The sequence below is a fragment of the Hyaena hyaena genome, unplaced genomic scaffold (genome assembly GCF_003009895.1).
Source record: "Hyaena hyaena isolate Hyena2069 unplaced genomic scaffold, ASM300989v1 scaffold_39, whole genome shotgun sequence".
Lineage (NCBI taxonomy): Eukaryota > Metazoa > Chordata > Mammalia > Carnivora > Hyaenidae > Hyaena > Hyaena hyaena.
In genome coordinates this window covers 891,244-912,496 of record NW_024080671.1, presented here as the reverse complement: position 1 = coordinate 912,496, position 21,253 = coordinate 891,244, and the positions used below count along the sequence as shown (strand labels likewise).

Genomic DNA, 21,253 nt, shown 5'->3' with positions numbered 1-21,253 from the left:
GTTAATTCCAGTACTAATGGTCTTTTATAACCCAGAAAACAATTCCTAATTGTTTTGATGGGTATGTCACTAAACCAGGTAAAGTTTAGGCTTTCTCTGCTAAGTTCGCACAGATAAGAATCTGCTCTTATCAAAGGGTTGAAATCGTGTTTCAAAAGCATGGAAGTTAGCATGTAGGTCCCATCCCCCAAACTTACCTCTTTACCCAAAGAGCTCTGGGCCAGCCTTTATCTTAGCCAAGGCTTCATGCCACTGTCTGGAACCCTCCTCATGGTTCACACATTTCTCTGTAGCTTCAGGCTCTTCATTGAGTAATACTTCCTTGAAAAAACCCCTACTCTGCAGGTAGGACTCATTCATTGAAAAAAGTATTTGTTAGCACCTCTGCATAACACGCTACATTACGTATCTGTAACACTTATCAAAATAAATCAGGCATGAGATCTAGCTCCTGGGGGTGATTAGAAGTACTAAAAATTACAGTACAAATTAGACAATACTGGCAACCAGAGCATTCACTATGAGAAAGATTATGTCCCAATATGGGCATCAGAAAAAATAATGTTCTGTGAGGGAGAAACTGAATCTGGCCTAGGAAAGTGTAACGGTTAGCTAAGGAAAGAAACGAGGATGGAAATTCAGGCAGAGGGGGAGGTCCTGAGTCTGGAGACACCTAAAAGGTCAAAAGAATTGTTATCAATTTGAGTGAATTGCAACATAAAGCACACGGAAAAGTAAAAATAATTTTGATAACATATTACATATACCTGAGGAGTTGGGCTTTGTGAATAATGAGGAAATACTGACATTTTATGTTTTACTTGAAAAGGTGATTGACTTCGTTAGAACAGATTGCCAGGGAACCTAATTGGGCAACAGCAGCACAAAATGGTTTGGAAATAGTAGACCCTGGAGACCAGGAAAACAGTCATTAAGGACAATATTGCAAGAGGTCAGGAAGGAGATCATTAAGGTCCAAACTGGAAAAGTGGAAGAGAAGATGTTTTTAGGCCCGTAATAATGATGATACGATAGACATTTTCAAGCATTCAGAAAAGGGACTTTCACAGAGACAAAGGAGTGGGAAATGATTGGTCCTTGGAACTTGGAGGGTTTATGAGACAACGTTGTCATTGGGAACAGGAGGGGGAAAGATTCAGTGTAGTAATATGCCAGGGTGCTGGTGACATGCCGGCAAGCAGTGGTCCAGAGAAAGGAAGAAATGCAAAATGCAAGCAGAGGGTGAAGTGGGAATCAGAGAGAGATTTAAGAGTCCCACTCAGCCAAGGGCGCCTGGGTGACTCTGTCACTTGAGCGTCCAACTTTGGCGCAGGTTGTGATCTCATGGTTCTTGAGCTCGAGCCCAGCAGGGGACTCTGCTGTCAGTGAGCCCGCTTCAGATCCCCTGTCCCCCTCTTCCGGTCTCTCTCAAAGATAAATAAGAGTCCTACGCAGCCAACATCATGAGCTTGAATGACACTTCCCAAAGGGAAAGGCTGGGAGGTGGAGGCATTTAGAGAGATAGAAAGACCAAGCATAGAGATGTAGAAGCCATTTCATTCTAGAAAGAAGAAATGGGAAGGAGGCGGGAAGCATGATTCATTTGTTTGGTTAGTGTTTATAATTTATTTCTATTATAATATCCATTATCTACCCAAAAGTCTACAAAAGTTGCTATAGATGAATTTTTTTCTTTTACATTTTCCTCCATGCAGATTACTGCTTTTTGGCATCAGCTTTTGCCCTCAGCTTTTGGGACATCTGTTCTATGAGTTATATCAAAAAAGCTATTCTTGGGGACTGACTCCTGACATGTACTTCCTCTCTCCGGGACAGCCACCTCAAGCTCCTCTGACGCTCTTACTGGTCATCAATAAAACAGGTAAACATGAGGCTAAAATGTCACTTTTCAATGTTGCTCCTGTCAAGAGATTCCCCAGACAGCATAAACCATGAGGGGGACAAATAAACTCTGTATGTTTTAGAAAACACATATGAGGCCAAGCAAGCAATTAATTTAAAATATGAAAAATTCAAGACTGGGGAGTTTGTTTTAGGTACACGTTTTTGCAAGGTTAACTTGAATCCTAACGTGTACTGCGCCGAGCAACAAAAGGGGTTGTTGGTAAATCACTGACTGATCTTTGAGGTCTTTCCATAACATTCTTTAAGCACTATGCATTCTTGGGGTCTAGGAAAGCATCTGTTCTAAATTTCTAAGAACATCGAAGATCTTTAAGAATTATAATGTTAATTTTAAATAGTATTTCTACATGAACAGAAATTATATGTAAATGGCTAGGCTCGAGGTAAAGTCATCTTGTCATGGTTTTGACATCAGAATGGATTTGGGTATCACATCATCAATGATGCCTTTCTAAGGAAATCCTTAGTCGGCTATTATGGTACGCTTTGGGTGACATCATTTAGTTTAGTTGTTTTTGTTTTTGTTTTTTAGTGTTACTTGACCATTGTTTTACTTCACTTTTGCTTCTTTTGATTTTTACCTTCCTGGTAGGGTCAAGCATTGATAACTTTATACATTCACTGAAGCGACAGAACATAGCTTTGGAAGTGGATGCCTTTGGAACTAGAAATGGCCCAAACGAGCCATCATACAATGGTGCTATCACTGTGTCAGGTGATGACAAGGTATGCTGGGTGCTGAGCTCACCAAAGATGGGGTACGAATGCCATTTGAATCACACGTAACAACTGACATGAAAGGCCAATTTAACACAAACAGATGGGATAGATCTCATTTTTAGAGGAGAAGCTGTACTATAATTATATATACAATAACATAATGAAATGCTGTTTGATTTCATTCCTTATTAAATGGTATGTGCTGCTGCTACTCATAATGAGTTTAAATCTTATCGTCCGCTGTGTTCCGTTATACTCAGTAATTTAAATCATATTCTCAATTGGATTTCCACTCAAATGACATTCTGATGAATCCTCTAATAATAAATCTGATTAATATGTATTATGAACTTCAGTTTCATTCAGAAAAAAATCAGTTCTCAATTTTTGCAGTAGACTTTTGTGTATTTTTATGGGGAAAAAGCTCAAGTCTTACTTGCTAAACTCTACAAATGGGTCAGATCTTCAGGTAAGTATTTATGCTCAGCTATCTGATATTTTTTTAAAAAAGCCTTCATTTCCTGCAACTTGCAGTTCATGAATCAGCATCAGCAGATTACTTAGGCGCTCGTTTGAAGTGCAGACTTGGGGACACCTGGGTGGCTCAGTCAGTTAAGCATCTGACTTTGGCTCAGGTCATGATCTCACAGTTTGTGAGCTCGAGCCCTGTATCACTTCGGGCTCTGTGCTGGCAGCTCAGAGCCTGGAGCTTGCTTCAGAATCTGTGTCCTTCTCTCTCTGCCCCTCCCCCACTTGTGCTCTGTCTCTCAAAAATAAATAAATGTAAAAAACAATTTTTTTATTAAAAAAAAAAAAAGAAACGCAGACTCTGAAACCCCACTCCACACTTACTGAGCATCTGCACTTAAGATCTGCAGGAGGTTAGTATGCTTATTGAAGTTTGAGAAAGACAGCCTTATTTGGCAATTGGTGTATTTGGCAAGATTGGTGTATTTCATATAAAAAGTGAACTTTCTATGGCGTGCCTGGGTGGCTCAGTCAGTTAAGTGGCTGACTTTGGCTCAGGTCATGATCTCATGGCTCATGGGTCCAGGCCCCACATCTAGCTCTGTGCGGATAGCTCAGAGCCTGAAGCCTGCTTCAGATTCGTGTCTCCCTCTCTCTCTGTTCCTCCCAGGCTTGTGCTCTGTCTCTCTGTCTCTCTCAAAAATAAAGAACCATTAAAAATTTTTTTTAATTGAAATTTCTGGCGTCTCTTGAAAAACCCCTCCATGGGTAATCCTGGCAGTCTGCATTTAGAATTGCAAAACAGTTACCAAATTTAGACTTGGACTTCACTCGTCTGTATACTGTTATCTCCACGCTGCTGCTTCACTTAGGTATATTATCTGCCCAGACCCTGTGGGAATTTGGGAAGAGATCCCTGTGGTAGACAAATGAAAAAAGATGACAAGACAAAATTATACATATAAATCACAGCACGTAATTGTCACAAAGCTTGACCATTCGCAACTTGGCAGAGAGCTAACTTTCAGAAATGATTTCCATTTCAATAATAAAGTTAAAAGTTACCGGGGCGCCTGGGTGGCTCAGTCGGCTGGGCAGCTGACTTTGGCTCAGGTCATGATCTCGCAGTTTGTGGGTTCGAGCCCCGCGTCGGGCTCTGTGCTGACAGCGAGCTTAGAGCCTGGAGCCTGTTTTAGATTCTGTGTCTCCCTCTCTCTCTGACCCTCCTCTGCTCACGCTGTCTCTCTCTCAGAAATAAAACATTGAAAATTAAAAAAAAAAAAAATACCTTCAGGGCACCTGGGTGGCTCAGTCAGTTAAGCGTCCAGCTTTGGCTCAAGTCATGATCTCCAGTTTGTGGTTTGAGCCTCCCATTGGGCTCTGTGCTGACAGCTCAGAGCCTGAAGCCTGCTTTAGATACTGTCTTCCTCTCTCTCTCTGCCTCTCCCCCACTTGTACTCTTTCTCTCTCTCTCTCAAAAATAAGTAAACGAACTTTAAAAAAGTATTTGGGGCTCCTGGGTGGCTCAGTTGGTTGAGCGTCTGACTTCAGCTCAGGTCATGATGTCATGATTCTTGAAATTGAGCCCCACATCGGGCTCTCTGCTGTCAGTGCAAAACTCCTGCTTCGGATCCTCTGTCCCCCTCAGTCTCTGCCCCTCTCCCATTCGCTCTATCCATCTCTTTCAAAATAAATAACAAATAAACTTAAAAAAAAATTTAATAGAAATTACCTTGGATCAAACTAGTTCTTGGTATGTCTTAATCAGGTTAGTTACCAGTGTGCTCAGAAAAACAGTTTTAAAGAAATGGCATTCTGGGGCGCCTGGGTGGCTTAGTTGGTTAAGCGTCCGACTTTCGCTTAGGTCATGATCTCGCGGTTTGTGGGTTCGAGCCCGCATCGGGCTGTGTGCTGACTGCCAGCTCAGAGCCTGGAGCCTGTTTCAGAGTCTGTGTCTCCCTCTCTCTCTGACCCTCCTCTGCTCATGCTGTCTCTCTCTCTCTCTCTCCTAGAAATAAATAAAAATATTAAAAAAAATAAAGAAATGGCATTCTTTATAGCAATAAACATTGCTTTAAGTAATTATATACAATTCACATGATTTATTTATGATTGCAAAACTGCATGCCCAAATAATAATTTACTTGTATTCTATTTTCCGGATTTTTAAAAATATTTATTTTTGAGAGAGAGAGAGAGAGCATGCACACAAGTGGAGGGGGGGAGAGGAGGACAGAGGACCCAGAGCAGGACCCCGCACTGAGAGCACAGAGTCCGACACGAGGCTCAAACTCACGAACTGTGAGATCATGACCTGAGCCGAAGTCGGACACTCAACTGACTGAGCCACCCAGGTGCCCCAACCTATATATCCTTTTTATTTGGGGGGTTAGTAATTATGTTATATATATGTATATATATATGTCCTATGGTTTATAAAAGATAGATATCGATGTAACACTTATTTTACTGTATGTTTTCCCCATTTTATTAAGATACAATTGATACACAGAACCGTATAAGTTTAAGGTGTTCAATATAATGACTTGAATGACATACACAGTGAAATGATTTTAAAATGTCATTTTAAAAGAGAATTTACATGCAACAGTGCTACTGCATGGTCCGCATTTGTGAAAGCCTATGTTTTCATTACAAGAGCCACCTGCCTTCTACTTCCAAGTATCCACACATTCTTAATTGTTTTAATAGTTTATTGTCATGTTGGTTTCCATACAACACCCAGTGCTCATCCCCACAAGTGCCCTCGTCCATGCCCGTCACTCCCCCTCCCCTCTCCGCCATACCCATCAGTACTCAGTTTGTTCTCAACATTCAAGAGTCTTTCATGGTTTGCCTCCCTCTCCCCCCGCTTCCCCCCTTCTTCTCCCCTAAGGTCCTCCGTTAAGTTCCTCCTAATCCTCCTATACGTGCAAACATATTGTATCTGTCCTTCTCTGCCTGACTTATTTCGCTCAGCATAACACATGGCCAGATTTCATTCTTTCTCATTGCCATGTAGTATTCCCACACATTCTTAATTTATAAAATGAATGTATCACACTTTGAAAGAAAGCCTACTATCATGTTAAAGAAACATTGCTCTGTGAAGTTTTATGGTGTTGTTGCTAAAAATCACCTGAGGTGTTTTGTTTTGTGAGAATTGAGGCATAAACAGCCACCTGGCCGATGCTATGGCCAGGAAAGAGCAGAGAAAGACCTCATGGTGTATCGGAAATGAATCAAATAATATGACGAATGGGGATATGAACCACAGCCAGAGCCTTAGCTTGCTTGTACTGTTAACAATTCCAATGATTTTCTACCATATCCCTTCATTAAATTTTGTGTTTGCTTCCTGAGGACTTAGGATGCATGTTTGTTATATTTCAGGGTCACAGATTCTCAATAGCGTGTAATACCAAACGGCTGAATTGCTTTCCTGTCCTCATGGGTGTCATCAGCAATGGGCTACTTGGAATTTTGAATTCTTCAGAACGCATTCAGACGGACAGAAGCACATATTTTGAAGTAAGTATAATAGTTCCTCTCTTATCTCGAGCCCTAAGAAGTTTTCAGGAAGACACTTGAAATGCTTACATAATATGGAGTTTTTAAAATAATGTTTATTTAATATTTTGAGAGAGAGAGAGCACAAGCAGGGGCGGAGCAGAGAGGAAAGAGAGAGAGAGAGAGAATCCCAAGCAGGCTCTGTGCTGTCAGCACAGGGTCCATCACAGAACACAGTCTCACAAACTGAGATCATGACCTGAGCCAAAATCAAGAGTCAGACGCTTAATCGACTGAGCCCCCCAGGCGCCCCAACATCATGTTAATTTTTGTGAACTTGTCCTTGAATACATGTATGTTTTACATGTATATCGTTAACATTTCTGCATTTATACACACACACACATATACATACACACGCTATCTAACAATGATTATGTAACATTGCAACCTGAATTGGGTGGCTTAGAGTCGATGGAACAACAGAAAATATAATTAATTGGGAGAAAGAAATGATGGCTTTTCCTCTTAGATCTGTCACCATCTGTGGCACTAGGTAATGAGACCTCATTAAAACAGCCAGTGTCTTAAAGGACAAACTATGTGGACTTCTTAACAACTTGACTTCTGTAGCCTTTGGTTCAGCAATCCACAGAAAAATACAGATAAAAATTTTCATCACAAGGTTTCTTAAGAAGTAAATAAGGCATTGTAAGCACCAGGTTCAGTTGACTGAGTTATTTTAAAGATTCATAATAAGCACATAAACATAGAAAACCACAGGCACTCAGTAAATTGCTCTTATTAACACAATTGCTCTTAATATTATTTTTCTTGGGAATACAACAAGTTTCCATTAAAGAACATTCAGCTTTGACTGGATCGGAGGACAGATTGAATTAGAACTAGAAGCAGTTCTTATTTAAAATATAATTTCCTTGAGGGTGCCTGGTGACTCAGTTGGTTAAGTGTCCAGCTCTTGATTTTGGCTCAGATCATGATCTCACAGTTTGTGAGTTCGAGCCCTGCATCAGGCTCTGCACTGTCAGCATGGGGATTCTGTCTTGCTCCCTCTCTTTCTGCCTCTCCCCTGCTCATGCATGCTCTCTCTCTCAAAACAAATAGATAAACTTTTAAAAGATAAATAAAAATTTAAAATATATATATAATTTTCCAGGTCTGCTGACATCCTGAGTCAGAATCTTCACAGTGGGGGTGGGTGTGCAGATCTATCACCTAGGCATGTTGAATCTCCCTTCACCTTTTTTATTATTTTTATAGTTTATTTATTTTTGAGACAGAGAGAAACAGAGCATAAGTGGGAGAGGGGCAGAGAGAGAGAGAGAGAGAGAGATAAAATCTGAAACAGTCTCCAGGCTCTGAGCTACCAGCACAGAACCCGATGTGGGGCTCAAACCCACGAACTGTGAGATCATGACCTGAGTCGAAGTCGGAGGCTTAACCAGCTGAGCCACCCAGATGCCCCTCCCTTTGCCTTTTGAAATGATACCTTGGGCCTACTCTGAAGCTTCCTGGTCACTCTTTGGTATTAAGACTTATTCCAGTGCTGTCCAAAACTTCAATTTCCTTTCCAATTCAAACACCATGGGGTCAATTTGTTGACCTAATGGATGTGGACTGGGGTGGGTGGGTGGTGGTTGACTTTGGTCTTTATTTCCCCCTCTTATAGTCTAACATCTTGGAGCAGGAAGGAGAGAGTGATCTTGCTCTAGACTCCCGGAACCCCCTTTCTTCTCCCTTCTGAGTAAAACGCTGCTGGAGCTGGAAACAGCAAGGACGGATGGAGAGATTAAGACAGAAAGAAATGGTGCTGTGGAGACATCCCTTCTTTCTCTAGTTGTATCTGCTACCGGTAGCTTCTACATATGTTGTCGCCACAGCCTTGGTGACCTGTGTGATAGTCTTGGGTAGCGCTTAGCCTTGACCCCCATCCCTTCCGTAGATGAAGATGCGCTCGCTGTTGCTGAGCAGAATTTCCCTTCAGCCGCTGCCCAGATGTCCTCACTGCCAAGCTCTCTCCAGTTTCCCTTGTTCATTGTTTGACGTGTCCATCATGCAGGTAGTTAACAACTTCCACCCCTTCTCTAAGCTCTGTGCCTCTTCAGAAAGAGCTGTAAGAACTACTGAGTGCCTCTTGCACGCTGTTTGAAAGCTATAGAGATTTGGGGTGTGATGAGGGCTGCCCTACATTCCTCATAAGCACTTGATGCAGTGTTTTCTCCAACCACATCACAGGAATCTCTCCTCCCAAAATCTCTTAAGCAGAAACAACTGCCTCCCAGTTTACAGGAGGCTCCAAGTGAACTTCAGATATTTAGAACATTTACTGTGTGATTTATATGTATTATCATATTTAAATGTCCTAATAAGACTTTATGATGGACAGTATTATTATTATCATTATTATTACACATTGAAGGAAACTGCAGCATATAGACATACTCATATGTTTGCTTAACTATTATATCTGAAGTGGCTAGTGAATAATCTGGATAACCAAGAATGAGTGCTCCCAAGAATGAACAGGTCACCTGCACTGAGCTCCTGCCTTTACAAAGATGTAACGACAAAGTATTTGCTATCCACCAGCCCAGCTGACCTTGAGTTCATGAGTTGATAAATTCTCTTTGAACAACCCCTGCTGATTTCCACACCCAGGACCTGGCATCCTCCTACAGCTCTGCAAGCCCATCCCCCATGGTTCTAAAGCACAGAGCTTGCTGTCCCCAAGAGTTCCTAACCAGTCACCCCTGCATGTCCTCACCGGACCAAATTACCCAGTTGATGTCAAATGTCTCTGTGGGTCCCTCCAGGCTGAGCCCTACAAAACTCTGACTCTGGGGGGTGGGGTGTAATCTAACATGGACATAGCATGTTGTTTACAAACCAAGTTGTGAGTAAGGAGGCTGGCTGTTTAGACTAATTGGCAATTTTTCCATTCCTAAAGATCTGCCAGATCTGGAAAATCTACAAGGTGGTCACAGGCAAAGGTATCAAATGGGTGATGTGGTCCTTGGTATCTTTTCTACCACATCCAGGGCTGTCTCTCTACATAAGCATCTTTACTTGGGCAGTTTTTATGTGCTCAGAAGGGCACTGAGGTTTAGGAGGGGCTGAGAGGAGAGGGAAGTAACACACGACACATGACCTCAGATGACCTGCTGCGTAGTAAGGCCACTAATCGTATATTAAACTAAGGCTTCTAGCAAAGCCCAAGGTGCTCCTTACCCTGTATAGGATTTTTAATTTTTTAAATTCACTGTCCATATATAGAGGTGTGCTGAGCATTTTTCTCCAAGACCCACCACTTATTTCCTCATATCCACCCACTCATGAATTTCTATCTGCCAGATCCCTGAAGACATTTGAACTTGCCACTTCCACACCACATTGAGCTAGATGAATGATGCTTCGTAAATGTTGAACTGAACTGATTTGTCCCCAATTACTGAGAGTAGTGAAATAGCTCCTCCCACTGACAGTGCACCAACTCTGTTGTCTATTAAAACATGGGCTAATTGGGGGCGCCTGGGTGGCTTAGTCGGTTAAGCATCCGACTTTCACTTAGGTCATGATCTCGCGGTTCGTGGGTTCGAGCCCCACATCGGGCTCTGTGCTGACTGCCAGCTCAGAGCCTGGAGCCTGTTTCGGAGTCTGTCACTCCCTCTCTCTCTGACCCTCCCCTGCTCACGCTGTCTCTCTCTCTCTCTCCTGGAAATAAATAAAAACATTAAAAAAAAATTAAAAAAAAAAAAAAAACATGGGCTAATTGTTGCCGATGAGGCTTCGTGCCTGCCTCACAAGCTATTAATTGGGGACCTTAGCCAGTGGCCCCACACGGACCATGGAGTTTGCGCCTTCCTAAGTAAATCAGGAGATGTGTTCAAAATCCCCGCATTCCTGTGATTGAAAGAACGTGGGTAAGGAGTTGCATATAGGACCTTGGGAAGTGCTCTGGGTGGTTAGACCAGTTCACATATTCAAATGATTTAGTTAAGTACCTATGAACCATATGTCCAACTGCCATCAGCTCACATGTTCTGCTCATGATTTCAGGAGCACATGTCTTACGACCATGAGTACCTGAGTAACGCCTTCTTCTGGATCCCTGTGGCAGCCTGTTTCACGCCTTACATTGCAATGAGCAGCATCAGTGACTATAAAGTAAGTAGAGTTAAAGTTCTTACCTGTTCTTGTCACTCACAGACCCCTTCTCCACGTTATGACCATACATTTACATGGAGGCAGCGCACCTAGTGTATGTGCTTGCAGCAATGCATCATCAGGCATTTTAATAAAAGGTTGATAAACGATGCAATGGCAACTTTTCTGAAACAAATTTGAGACTTCAGGAAGGACAGCTTGGGACGTTCCATCTGCTAACAGGGAACGACAGCCTTCCTCTGGTTTATCACTTAGATTTCATGGATAACCATAGCCCTCCAGCATCATCACAATGTGTCCCTCAGGGATGGTTTTCGCTTTAAGATGGTGGTGAAGTTAGGTTAAAGTCCTAACCAACTCAGCACAGCACTTTGGCAAGTTGTTTTAAAAGATTGCCCTCTAAAGGTTCATTCTTACTTCATTCCATTGGAACATACCTGTAGTAAAAAAATTTTTTTAAGGTATTTATCTAAAATTCAAACTTGTGGCGCCTGGGTGGCTCAGTCGGTTGAGTGTCTGACTTCAGCTCAGGTCATGATCTCGTGGTCCGTGGGTTTGAGCCTCGCATCAGGCTCTGAGCTATCAGCTCAGAGCCTGGAACCTGTTTCAAATTCTATGTCTCCCTCTCTCTCTGCCCCTCCCCAGCTTGTGCTCTTTCTCTGTCTCAAAAATAAATAAACATCAAAAAAATTTTTTTAATAAATAAAAATAAAATAAAATTAAAAATTTATCTAACGTTACCAATTCCATGGTATTGATATCACTTTCTCCTTAACCTCCACAGCCGACTAATGGTGATGTCTTGGAATTTGCTTCTGAAATATGTCTAGAATCTTTCCACATTCCTCCACCCTCTCCTTCAACACCCTAGTCAGGGTCACTGTCATCTCTCTCCTGGACGAGCACATCAGCCTCCCTAACTGCTCACTGTGGATCCTCGTTTGTCTTCTCCGTATCCATTCTCCACACAGTGTGACAGACCAATTACTTAAAAGCACACACCTGACCATGTTGATCGCCTGCCTAAGTCCCCTCAGTGGTTTCTTGCCAAACCAAAGAGTAAGAATGAAATCCTTGCTGCACAACCTGAGAAGCCATGCATGGTCTAGACCCGGATGTCTCTCTCCAGTTTGATATAACACCCCGTCACCCTGATGACTGTGTTTAGCCTGCTGACTTCTTTCCAGTTTCCTGAGGGCATTAACTGTGCCCACTGCCTTCAGTGCTCCCTACCGATCACGCGTATCACCCCTACTCACTGCTTAGACCCTAACTCCGGTCCTTCGCAAGAGAATCCTCTATGATGGATACACTAATTACAGCTCACCTCCTTTATTTTTATTTTTTTTATTTTTTAATGTATATTTATTTTTGAGGGAGAGAGAGAGAGAGACAGAGCATGAGTGGGGGTGGGGAGGTGCAAAGAGAGAGAGACACAGAATCTAAACCAGGCTCCAGGCTCTGAGCTCTCCACACAGAGCCCGATGTGGGACTCAAACTCATGAACTGTGAGATCATGACCTGAGCCAAAGTCAGACACCTAACCAACTAACTGAACCAGGTGCCCCCAGTTCATCTCCCTTCTAAAGGCTCTCATGTGATTCTTATCTTAATATTTTTAATTTTACTTCTTAAATTTTATTTTTTATTTGAGAGAGAGAGAGATCCAGGGAAAGAGAGAAAAAGAGACAGAGAGAGAATCCAAAGTAGGCTCCATGCTCAGTGCAGAACCCAATGCAAGGCTCGATCCCATGAACCTGAGATCATGACCTGAGCTAAAATCAAGAGTCAGACGCTCAACCGACTGTGCCACCCAGGCGCCCCACTTCTTAAATTATAATTAAAAATTTTAATTATGTAGCTTTTGCTATATTTATGTGCATATTGCTTTTATCTCCCTTCCTCACTGCAACTCAAACAACCCCATGACCAGTACAAAGTCAGGCACATGGTCTGCTCAGTAAACAAACACATCAATGAACAGAAAATGTCCAACTCTCTAACACACCCTCACTATTATTCTCTTTCTTGCTTTTTTTCTGGGTACATTCCCTTTCTCAGAATATTTGTCTCCATTCCAACTTTTGTCCTAATGAATGTCTTTATATAGACGTACTTTTAGATTTAAAATTTTCATTACTTGTGTTTCACTGTTAGGAAAATTCAAGGAATATTGTAAGCCTTGTGTTAAAACCGTCACTGCAACCATATAGTTTATAAGTGGGTCACAACATCAAAATCTACTTCCTAGCTTCTCTATGTAATAATGAAAGATGCAGTTTACTTCAAGACAATAAATCAAGACCATTTTTATCTTAGTGATTTTAGCAGACATCTTCTTATGCCAACTTTAAGACTGCGTAATGAAATGGACTTGTTAGAAGATCATTCCTTGGGCCTAAAATAAAATGTCAATTATAAAATGGACTGTTCACATCCAGCATAAATTTTAAGAGTCTTATGGGAAATTATAAACCTACATCCTTTGAATCTTTGTACAATTTGCGAGTCCTCATTAGTGTCAAAAGGAAGAGTAGCATTGCAAAGAAAAGAACAAGAATCTTCTCACTGAGGCGATGCCCCGTCATTCTGTGGGAGGATGTGAGCTGGTTATGGTGGCACATTTCCATTTTGGATGATGAAGTCACCTTACAGTCTAGAGTGTCACAGTTCCCCTGATGGAGCAGGATGGTAAGTGACAGTGTCATTCACTATTCACTAAATCAACGTGATATATGAAAGGAACACAGTGGGGGAAAACGGATGATTTGTGGCCACATATCTGCAATTTCTCAAACCTCAATTATTCAGCACTTTTGATGATCCTTCCTTTTCTTTACCAGAAAAAAGCTCACTCCCAGCTCCGGATTTCAGGCCTCTACCCGTCCGCTTACTGGTTCGGCCAGGCGCTGGTGGATATTTCACTCTACTTCTTGATCCTCCTTCTCATGCAGATAATGGATTATGTGTTTAGCCCAGATGAGATTATATTTATAATTCAAAACCTTTTAGTTCAGGTAAGTGGTAAAAATTATGAGATGGTTTTATTAGACTATATTTCATGAATGCAATAACATGATTAATCTTAAACTAAAGAACTTCAAATTACCTTTCCTGTAGCATAGTTTGGAAAGGTGAGGTTCAAGTATGAATACTTTCCTAGATAGTAGTTATCTTATCCAACCTTCATATTTCTATTTTCAGATCTTGTGTAGTATTGGATATGTCTCTTCTCTGGTTTTCTTGACATATGTGATTTCATTCATTTTTCGCAATGGGAGAAAAAACAGTGGCATCTGGTCATTTTTCTTCTTAATCGTGAGTATGCATTCAGTACATATTTTTAAAATTATTTTTAAATAATTTAAGAATATATGTTTTAAAGGCAAAATCAACAAGGGAAAGAATATCAAACTGAAAAAGCTTCTGCACCCAAAACAAAACAATCAACAAAGTGATAGGGCAATGTATGGAATGGGGGAAATATTTACAAGACATATATCTAGTAAGGGGTTAGTGTCCAAGATATGTAAGGAACCTATATAACTCAATAGCAAAGTAAGCATCATCATCATCATCATCTGATTTTAAAATGGGTAAAGGACCTAGATAGACATTTTTCTGCAGAATACACCCAAATGGCCACAGGTAAATGAAAACAAGCTTAATGTGACTAATCATCAGGAAAATGCAAATCAAAACCACACTGAGATCCCATCTCACATCTGTTAGAAAGGCTATCATCACAAAGACAAGAGATAAGAAATGCTGAATGCTGACAAGGATATGGAGAAAAGGGAATCCTTTCCACTGTTATTGGAAATGTAAATGGGTGCAGCCACTATGGAAAACGGTATGTAAGTTGCCCAGAAATTTAAAAAACAGAAGTACTATATGATCCAGCAATTCTGCTTCTGGATATTTATCTTAAGGAAATGAAATCACTGTTTTTTAGAGATATGTGTACCCCATGTTTATTGTAGCATTATTCATAATAGCCAAGACATGGAAACAACCTAATTATCCACTAGGTGAATAAAGAAAATGTCATAGATACATAACAATGGAATATTATTCAGCCATAAAAAGAAGGAAAGCCTGCCGCTTGCAGGATGAATCTTGGGGAGATTGGGCTAAATGACATAAGTCAGACAGAAAAAGACATATACTGTATGATCTTACATGTATCTGGCACCTAAAAAACCAACCTCATAGAAACAAAGAAATGAATGGTGGTTACCAGGGGCTGTGGGTGAAGGAAACGGGGAGATATTGGTGAAAGGGTACACACTTCGTTATCAGATGAGTAAGTTCTGGGGATCTAATTTATAGCATGTTGAGTATAGTTAACAGGACTGTACCATTTACTTGGAAGTTGCTAAGAGAGTACCTCTTAAATCTTCTCATTGTAACAACAAAATGGTAACAATGTAAAGTCAGGGATGTGTCAACTAACCTTATTTTGGTAATCATTTCACAATACATATGTGTACCAAATCATCACTCTGTACATCTTAAACTTACACAATGTTATATGTCAGTAATATCTCAAAAAAGCTGGGGCAAGAAAGATGAATCGTTTAAGAATGAAATTAATCCAACCAAGAAAGAAGCTAAAATAAAGAATTTAAGAAAATAAGAAATGCTATATAAGCACTGGTCAGGACCACTGAATTCTGTTAAACATGCATGAATATTACATAATTTTGGGGGTCATGGTTATAACACATTTATATTTTAAAAATCCACAATGTATAATAGTTCCTTTTATAAAGTGAGCATAACTTTAGTCACAGACTCTAAGAAAAAGTAAAAAAGGTAGTCAAATTACCTTGGAAAATCAAGGACAGTTCCCTAAACAAAAATATGACAAAGCAAACTCAGAAGTAAGTTAAAAGAAGAAGAGTAGGTCAGTGATTTATTTCAGATTGTGACGATGGCTCAGTATTAGCGGCTATCAAACTAACAGAGGAAAACTGAATGAATTAAGAAAACACGATACAACCCCTTTAAAAATGCCCAGCTAAAAGTATAAGCACAGGAAGGACAAATTACTAAAAACCAAACTAAAAACTAAAAGCAGTAAACTTATACAGCTGTTTGCTTAATGCCAGCAATAAAACAAAGATACCTACAGGAATTAATTATAGTGCCCTGTATCAGTGAGGAGGCGTAACATGGACATTAATTCATGGTTTATAAGAGAATAGACTGTCTCCATCTTTTTGAAAAATACTCTGTTAGTAACTGTTGAAAATTTGAATTCACATTAATGCTAACCTTCATTTACACCTCTCAGAATCTTTCCTTAAAGACTGTAAGCGTCAATCTATAAGGATTTATGCAGACCATCATTTATAGGAGCAGAGAAATTGAAACAACATACTTTATGAAGGCAAATTTGTTGAATTCTTGCACATTCCATCAAAGTACTGTGCAGCTATGAAAATAAATAACTGGTGCAACTAAACCCAAACAGATGTCTATGACCTACTGTGAAATGGAAAAAAAGAAAATTCAGAGTAATATGTAAGAAATAGCCCTTTTGTCAGAATCTGAATTTCAGCAAGAGCTCCAGCTGATTTGCATGCACACTGAATTTAAGAAGCCCTGTTGTGTCTTAAAAACGTCAGTCACTCCAATATAGAATTATGACACAATCTTATGTAGCAAAGAAAAGAAAAACATGGTGGCAGTATGGCCTTACGAGGCAAACGTTGAAAATAAGAACATTTATGAGATGAATTCTCACCCTCTTGGAAAACATCCTACAATTCAGATTGTTTCACATTAGTGAAATGAGGCTGCACTTTTTTTTAGATCACCATCTTCTCGATAGTTGCTACGGATATAAATGAATATGGATTTGTAGGGCTGCTTCTCTGCACCATATTAATACCACCTTTCACACTGATTGGCTCTCTATTCATTTTCTCCGAGGTAAGTAATTTCACACCTGCCCTAGGGTCATGAAATGTGTGGCCATTGGAGATAGCCTAGAATACTGTAAAAATGTAGGTGGAGTCCTTATCTGTATAATATTTGAAGTCTCTGTCTTTGGAAAGATCATTCTCTTACCATAAGCAAGAGTCATGCCAGTCAATAAGGAAGCTCTGACTTGGTTTATGAAGGTCAAAGCCAACTCCACAGTAGTGGAATTTTATAATTCTCATGATAATCCTCTCTCCTGGGAAAAATGACCCTAGTGGGAGGGTAATGAAATATGCTTTTTCTGTTCATTTTGGACATATTAGGTTTAAGGTTCCTAATAGGCATGCAATGGGAAATATCAAGTAGCCAGTAGGATGTCTGAGTCTGAAATTCAGCATGTGGTTACTGAGATTCATTAGCATAGAAGGGATATCTAAAGCCATGGGACTAGATTATTTAACCTACAGAGTCAGTATAGTTAGAATAAAAATTGTGCCAAAGATTTGACCTTGAACTCCAAAATTTAAAGGTTGGGAAGAGGAAGAGTCAGCAAGTCAGGTTAAGAAGGAACCCATGAGGTAGGAGAGAAAATGAGGGGACCGTTGCATGCCAGAATCTCTTCTCAGAAACCCTCCTTAAACACTAAAATCTGTACAGTGGGATGTGTGCCAGATGTCAATGAAGAATGTTTCAGGAAGGAGGGAGTGATTTAGCCACCAACAGGGAGGTCTTAAAAGTTGACAACTGAGAAGAGACCACTGGATTTGACTACATGGAAGTCATTGGTGATATTAACAAGATAGAATTCAATGAAGATTGAACATAAAACCTAACAAGAGTAAGCTTAGTAGATACTGCGAAATGAGGAAGGAATGCAGGGTGTAGAGGCAGCAATTTCTGGTTTTACTAAAAAGGATAACAGAGAGATGGAAAAGTAGATGACTGAGAATATATTTTTAAGAAGAGAGATAACGTGCTAATATAAGAGAAATTTTTGATGAAAAGAGAGACATGAACTACCTAAGAAGCCAAGTCCTTGAATAGCTGAGAAAAAAAAAGTCATATAGCACTCAAAAGAGAGGTCGCCTTCCATAAAGGCAGAAACATTCCATCTGTTTATCAAGATTGTGGCCAACAGCAGATAGTTCAGTGGCTTTGATGGTAGAAAGTTGCATGATTCGCTTATGACTGATCCTATTTTCTTAAAGAGGTGAAGCTATCCACTTAGAGTAAGGTAAACAAGGGTGTTGGGGTTTTGAGGATAGAGGAACATATGTAAACAATCATTTCAGAAAGTAGGTCCATAGAATTGACAGGAAGTGCTCAAAGGGTCCTTGCCCTACTTTTCAAGTGAAGTCAGCAAAGTTGATGTTTGTTTGTTTGTTTGTTTATCATAGTCTCCTTCTCAGATGCAGTTCAGGGTGGGTGGAGTCGGGTTCAATCAGGGTTAGTGTTTTGCCACATGAATCTGACAAAGAAAAAGGTAAAGGAGCAGCAGTTCTGTGTAAGGAGGAAATGTAACCACAGATCGTGGAATGATGGAGTTAAGGAAATTAGGAGGCTTATGGACAGCGAGAAAGTGGTTGGGTTGGTGGACTGGAGGGTCATCAGCTGCAAATGATGGAGTTAAGGATAGTAGAGCAAAGAAGCTGAAGAAATAAAACATGGTAGACAGGGCAAAGATCGGGGGGTCTAAAGTTGATTTGGGATGTGGTACAGTGGTTGGAAGTGAGCGACCAAGGCACGTACAGGACAAGACCCTTTGAAATAACATCAGGGTCCTGGCAAACTCTTCAATGAGCAAAAACAAAATCATCTTTTCTAGATGGTGGATGGCTGTGATAGAGGTTTACCAAATTAGCTTAAAATCGTTCAGAAAAAAAGGTCCTGGAAAATGTAGTTCAGGAAACAAAATTGGCTCTTTACTCACTAAAGAGCTGGGGGATGTTTCAAAATGTATTGTGAATCTAATGAAAATCACGCACTGAAGTATTATGCCTGTGTATTATGTATGCACGTATTGTAAATCTAAAGACAACCATGCAAAACTCCAGGCAAAGAGCTTTGTCTTTAGCTCTGACTATTCTCAGAGCACGTGGAGCAAGGGACAGAGCAATATAAGGGCTCCAGGGTCCTTGGAGAAGAGACGGAAGGAACGCAGATGTAGAGAGCAAGGCAGGTAAAGTTAGAGGAGAGGCTTTGTCCTAAGACAAATCTTGCCCGTGGCTTTGATGGGTCCTCCCCTTACCCACTGGGATTCTCCTAGCAGGGCAAATCCTGCTGACTCACAGTGTTACGTATAAAAGCATCTGAACTTAGAGCCAAGCACAGGGTAACAGGGCACCGAGTGACCTTGAGAGCAAGGAAGGCACATTACACAGAAATTGACTTTTACCTGATGCACAAGAGAAAACTCTGGCAAGGTCATTTAATGGACATTAATTCATCTTATATGAGATGAGATTCAAGAACAGGTAAAGGTTCATCTAAACATGCCTTTCCTCATTTTACAGATTTCTCCTGACTCTGTGGATTATTTAGGAGCTTCAGAACATCAGATTGTGTTTCTGGCACTGCTAATAGTAAGAATACATTTCCACTGAAATGTGCTTGCATGAGAGGGGCGCATGTGTATGCTTAGCGTTAAGTTAAAAAGTTTAATTTTGGCACTTAAAAATCCAGCATTTTAGGCATCTGAAACACCACACACACACACACACACACACACACACACACACACACGGGCTTTAAAATCTGGACCACTGTGTTTATAATCATCACCTGATGCTGAGTATGAAGCCCAAGTTCTCAATGAAATGAATAGTCCTGGGACCAGCTTACTACTCTCTTGTCTGTTATGGTTTCTCTGAAGAGCAGTGTTTTTGGCTCTGAGAGCTTCATTGGACATTAAGTAGATTGTCTTTCAAACTTGTGAAAACATTATCAGGTCTATCTTCATGCTCAAACACCTCAAATAAATTCCAATATTGAAATTGTTGCTTTTCTGGTGATTTCTAATATTGATTGTCTTTTTTTCCCCTTAGCCTTACCTTCACTTTTGCATTTTTGTTTTTGTTCTACGGTGTCTGGAAATGAAGTTCAGGAAGAAACTAATGAGAAAAGATCCTATGTTCAGGTTGAGAACATTCAAAGAAAATTTCATGTTTTATTTAAATACTCATTGTTTAAAACATGTGCCTAAGATGATTAAGTAAAAATTACTGCATGGTATTGTTCTTTTTTAAAATTTTTTAACATTTATTTATTTTTTGAGAGACAGAGACAGAGTGTAAGCAGGGGAAGGGCAGAGAGAGAGGGAGACACAGAATCTGAAGCAGGCTCCAGGCTCTGAGCTGCCAGCACAGAGCCCAACACGGGGCTTGAACCCACAAACCGTGAGATCATGACCTGAGCTGAAGTTGGACGCTTAACCAACTAAGCCACCCAGGCGCCCTGCATGGGGTTGTTTTTTTAGGAATTGTGTACTATACAAAATTATTATAATTCATGCTATTTTAATGAGCTTCCTACCTGGTAAGAGAAGCTACATTAGCACACATAAAACACTGAAAAATTAAGGTAATTTCACTTACATGCTAGAAGAAAGTTATATGTGTGAGGTAAAATCTTTAAAATAATGGGTAAGCGTGGATAAACAATGGCCAATCCAGGAAGATAGAATTGTCTAAGCAAAAGAACAAAAGTTGATATAAACAGCACCTTCCTATAGATTTGAGAAGGCAGCTGGAAAAAAACCTTAAGGTTTGTGCCAGAGGATAATGGAAAATTACATTGAAGCTAAATTTTGGAGGGTTTTGAGAGAGAGAAGCACCAGGAAGTCTTTGCAAATTACATAATGGGAAACAGAGGCAAGTGTGTTTCAGAAACCTCACCTAACTTACCAAATACGAATCAAGTTCAAGTGTGAAGTAGGTGGCAGAGCAGGAGTGTCACGTGCTGACAGCCATGTTTTAGGAAATGTGTTTACAGCAGTAAAGTGTAACAGTATGAAGGAGGGAGCTGAGAATGGACAGTCGTCAGTGGGGGGGATGATGAAGCAAAGAACTGGATGGGTCGCAGTCAGGAATGAGAGATTCTGACACCTATTCCTAAGAAAAGACAGTGCTCACTTGCTGTTAATCATGCGCCCTGGATTTTCTGGTATTGTGTCCCTGATTCGAACTGTTTTAATCCACAGTTCTTGCAATGTCTTCAGAATTCCAAGTTATCTGTGTCAAAATTCTAGCTGCTAGGTGCCTTTCTCATGCAAATGTGGCCCCAAATCCGTTGCCGGAGAGCATGTACTGTTTTATTGTTCAAAAAAAAAAAAAAGCCACAACTGATGCGGAAAATTAAACTGAGGCAGAAAGCAAGGACGATGTAGGAGTTACATCATTTGGCTCATTGATGGAAACCAGGCTGTTTGCCAGGCAGATGGGACAGAGCAGAAAAACGGTGACTGTGTTGTACTCACGGTTCATCTATTCAAATAGCTGAGAGCAGTCTGAAGAAT

At 40.5% G+C, this 21,253-nt stretch overlaps 1 protein-coding gene across 1 annotated transcript in view; it reads left to right on the top strand.

Moving 5' to 3' along the window:
* The window catches only part of ABCA9 (ATP binding cassette subfamily A member 9), a 62,329-nt gene that overhangs the window by 27,833 nt on the left and 13,243 nt on the right, over positions 1-21,253 (top strand). Inside the window, exons 20-28 of the mRNA XM_039229787.1 lie at positions 1,716-1,882; positions 2,519-2,652; positions 6,508-6,645; positions 10,702-10,809; positions 13,653-13,826; positions 14,014-14,127; positions 16,630-16,749; positions 19,254-19,322; positions 19,785-19,876. Coding sequence (XP_039085718.1) covers positions 1,716-1,882; positions 2,519-2,652; positions 6,508-6,645; positions 10,702-10,809; positions 13,653-13,826; positions 14,014-14,127; positions 16,630-16,749; positions 19,254-19,322; positions 19,785-19,876 — 1,116 coding nt within the window. The remainder of the gene's footprint in view (positions 1-1,715; positions 1,883-2,518; positions 2,653-6,507; positions 6,646-10,701; positions 10,810-13,652; positions 13,827-14,013; positions 14,128-16,629; positions 16,750-19,253; positions 19,323-19,784; positions 19,877-21,253) is intronic.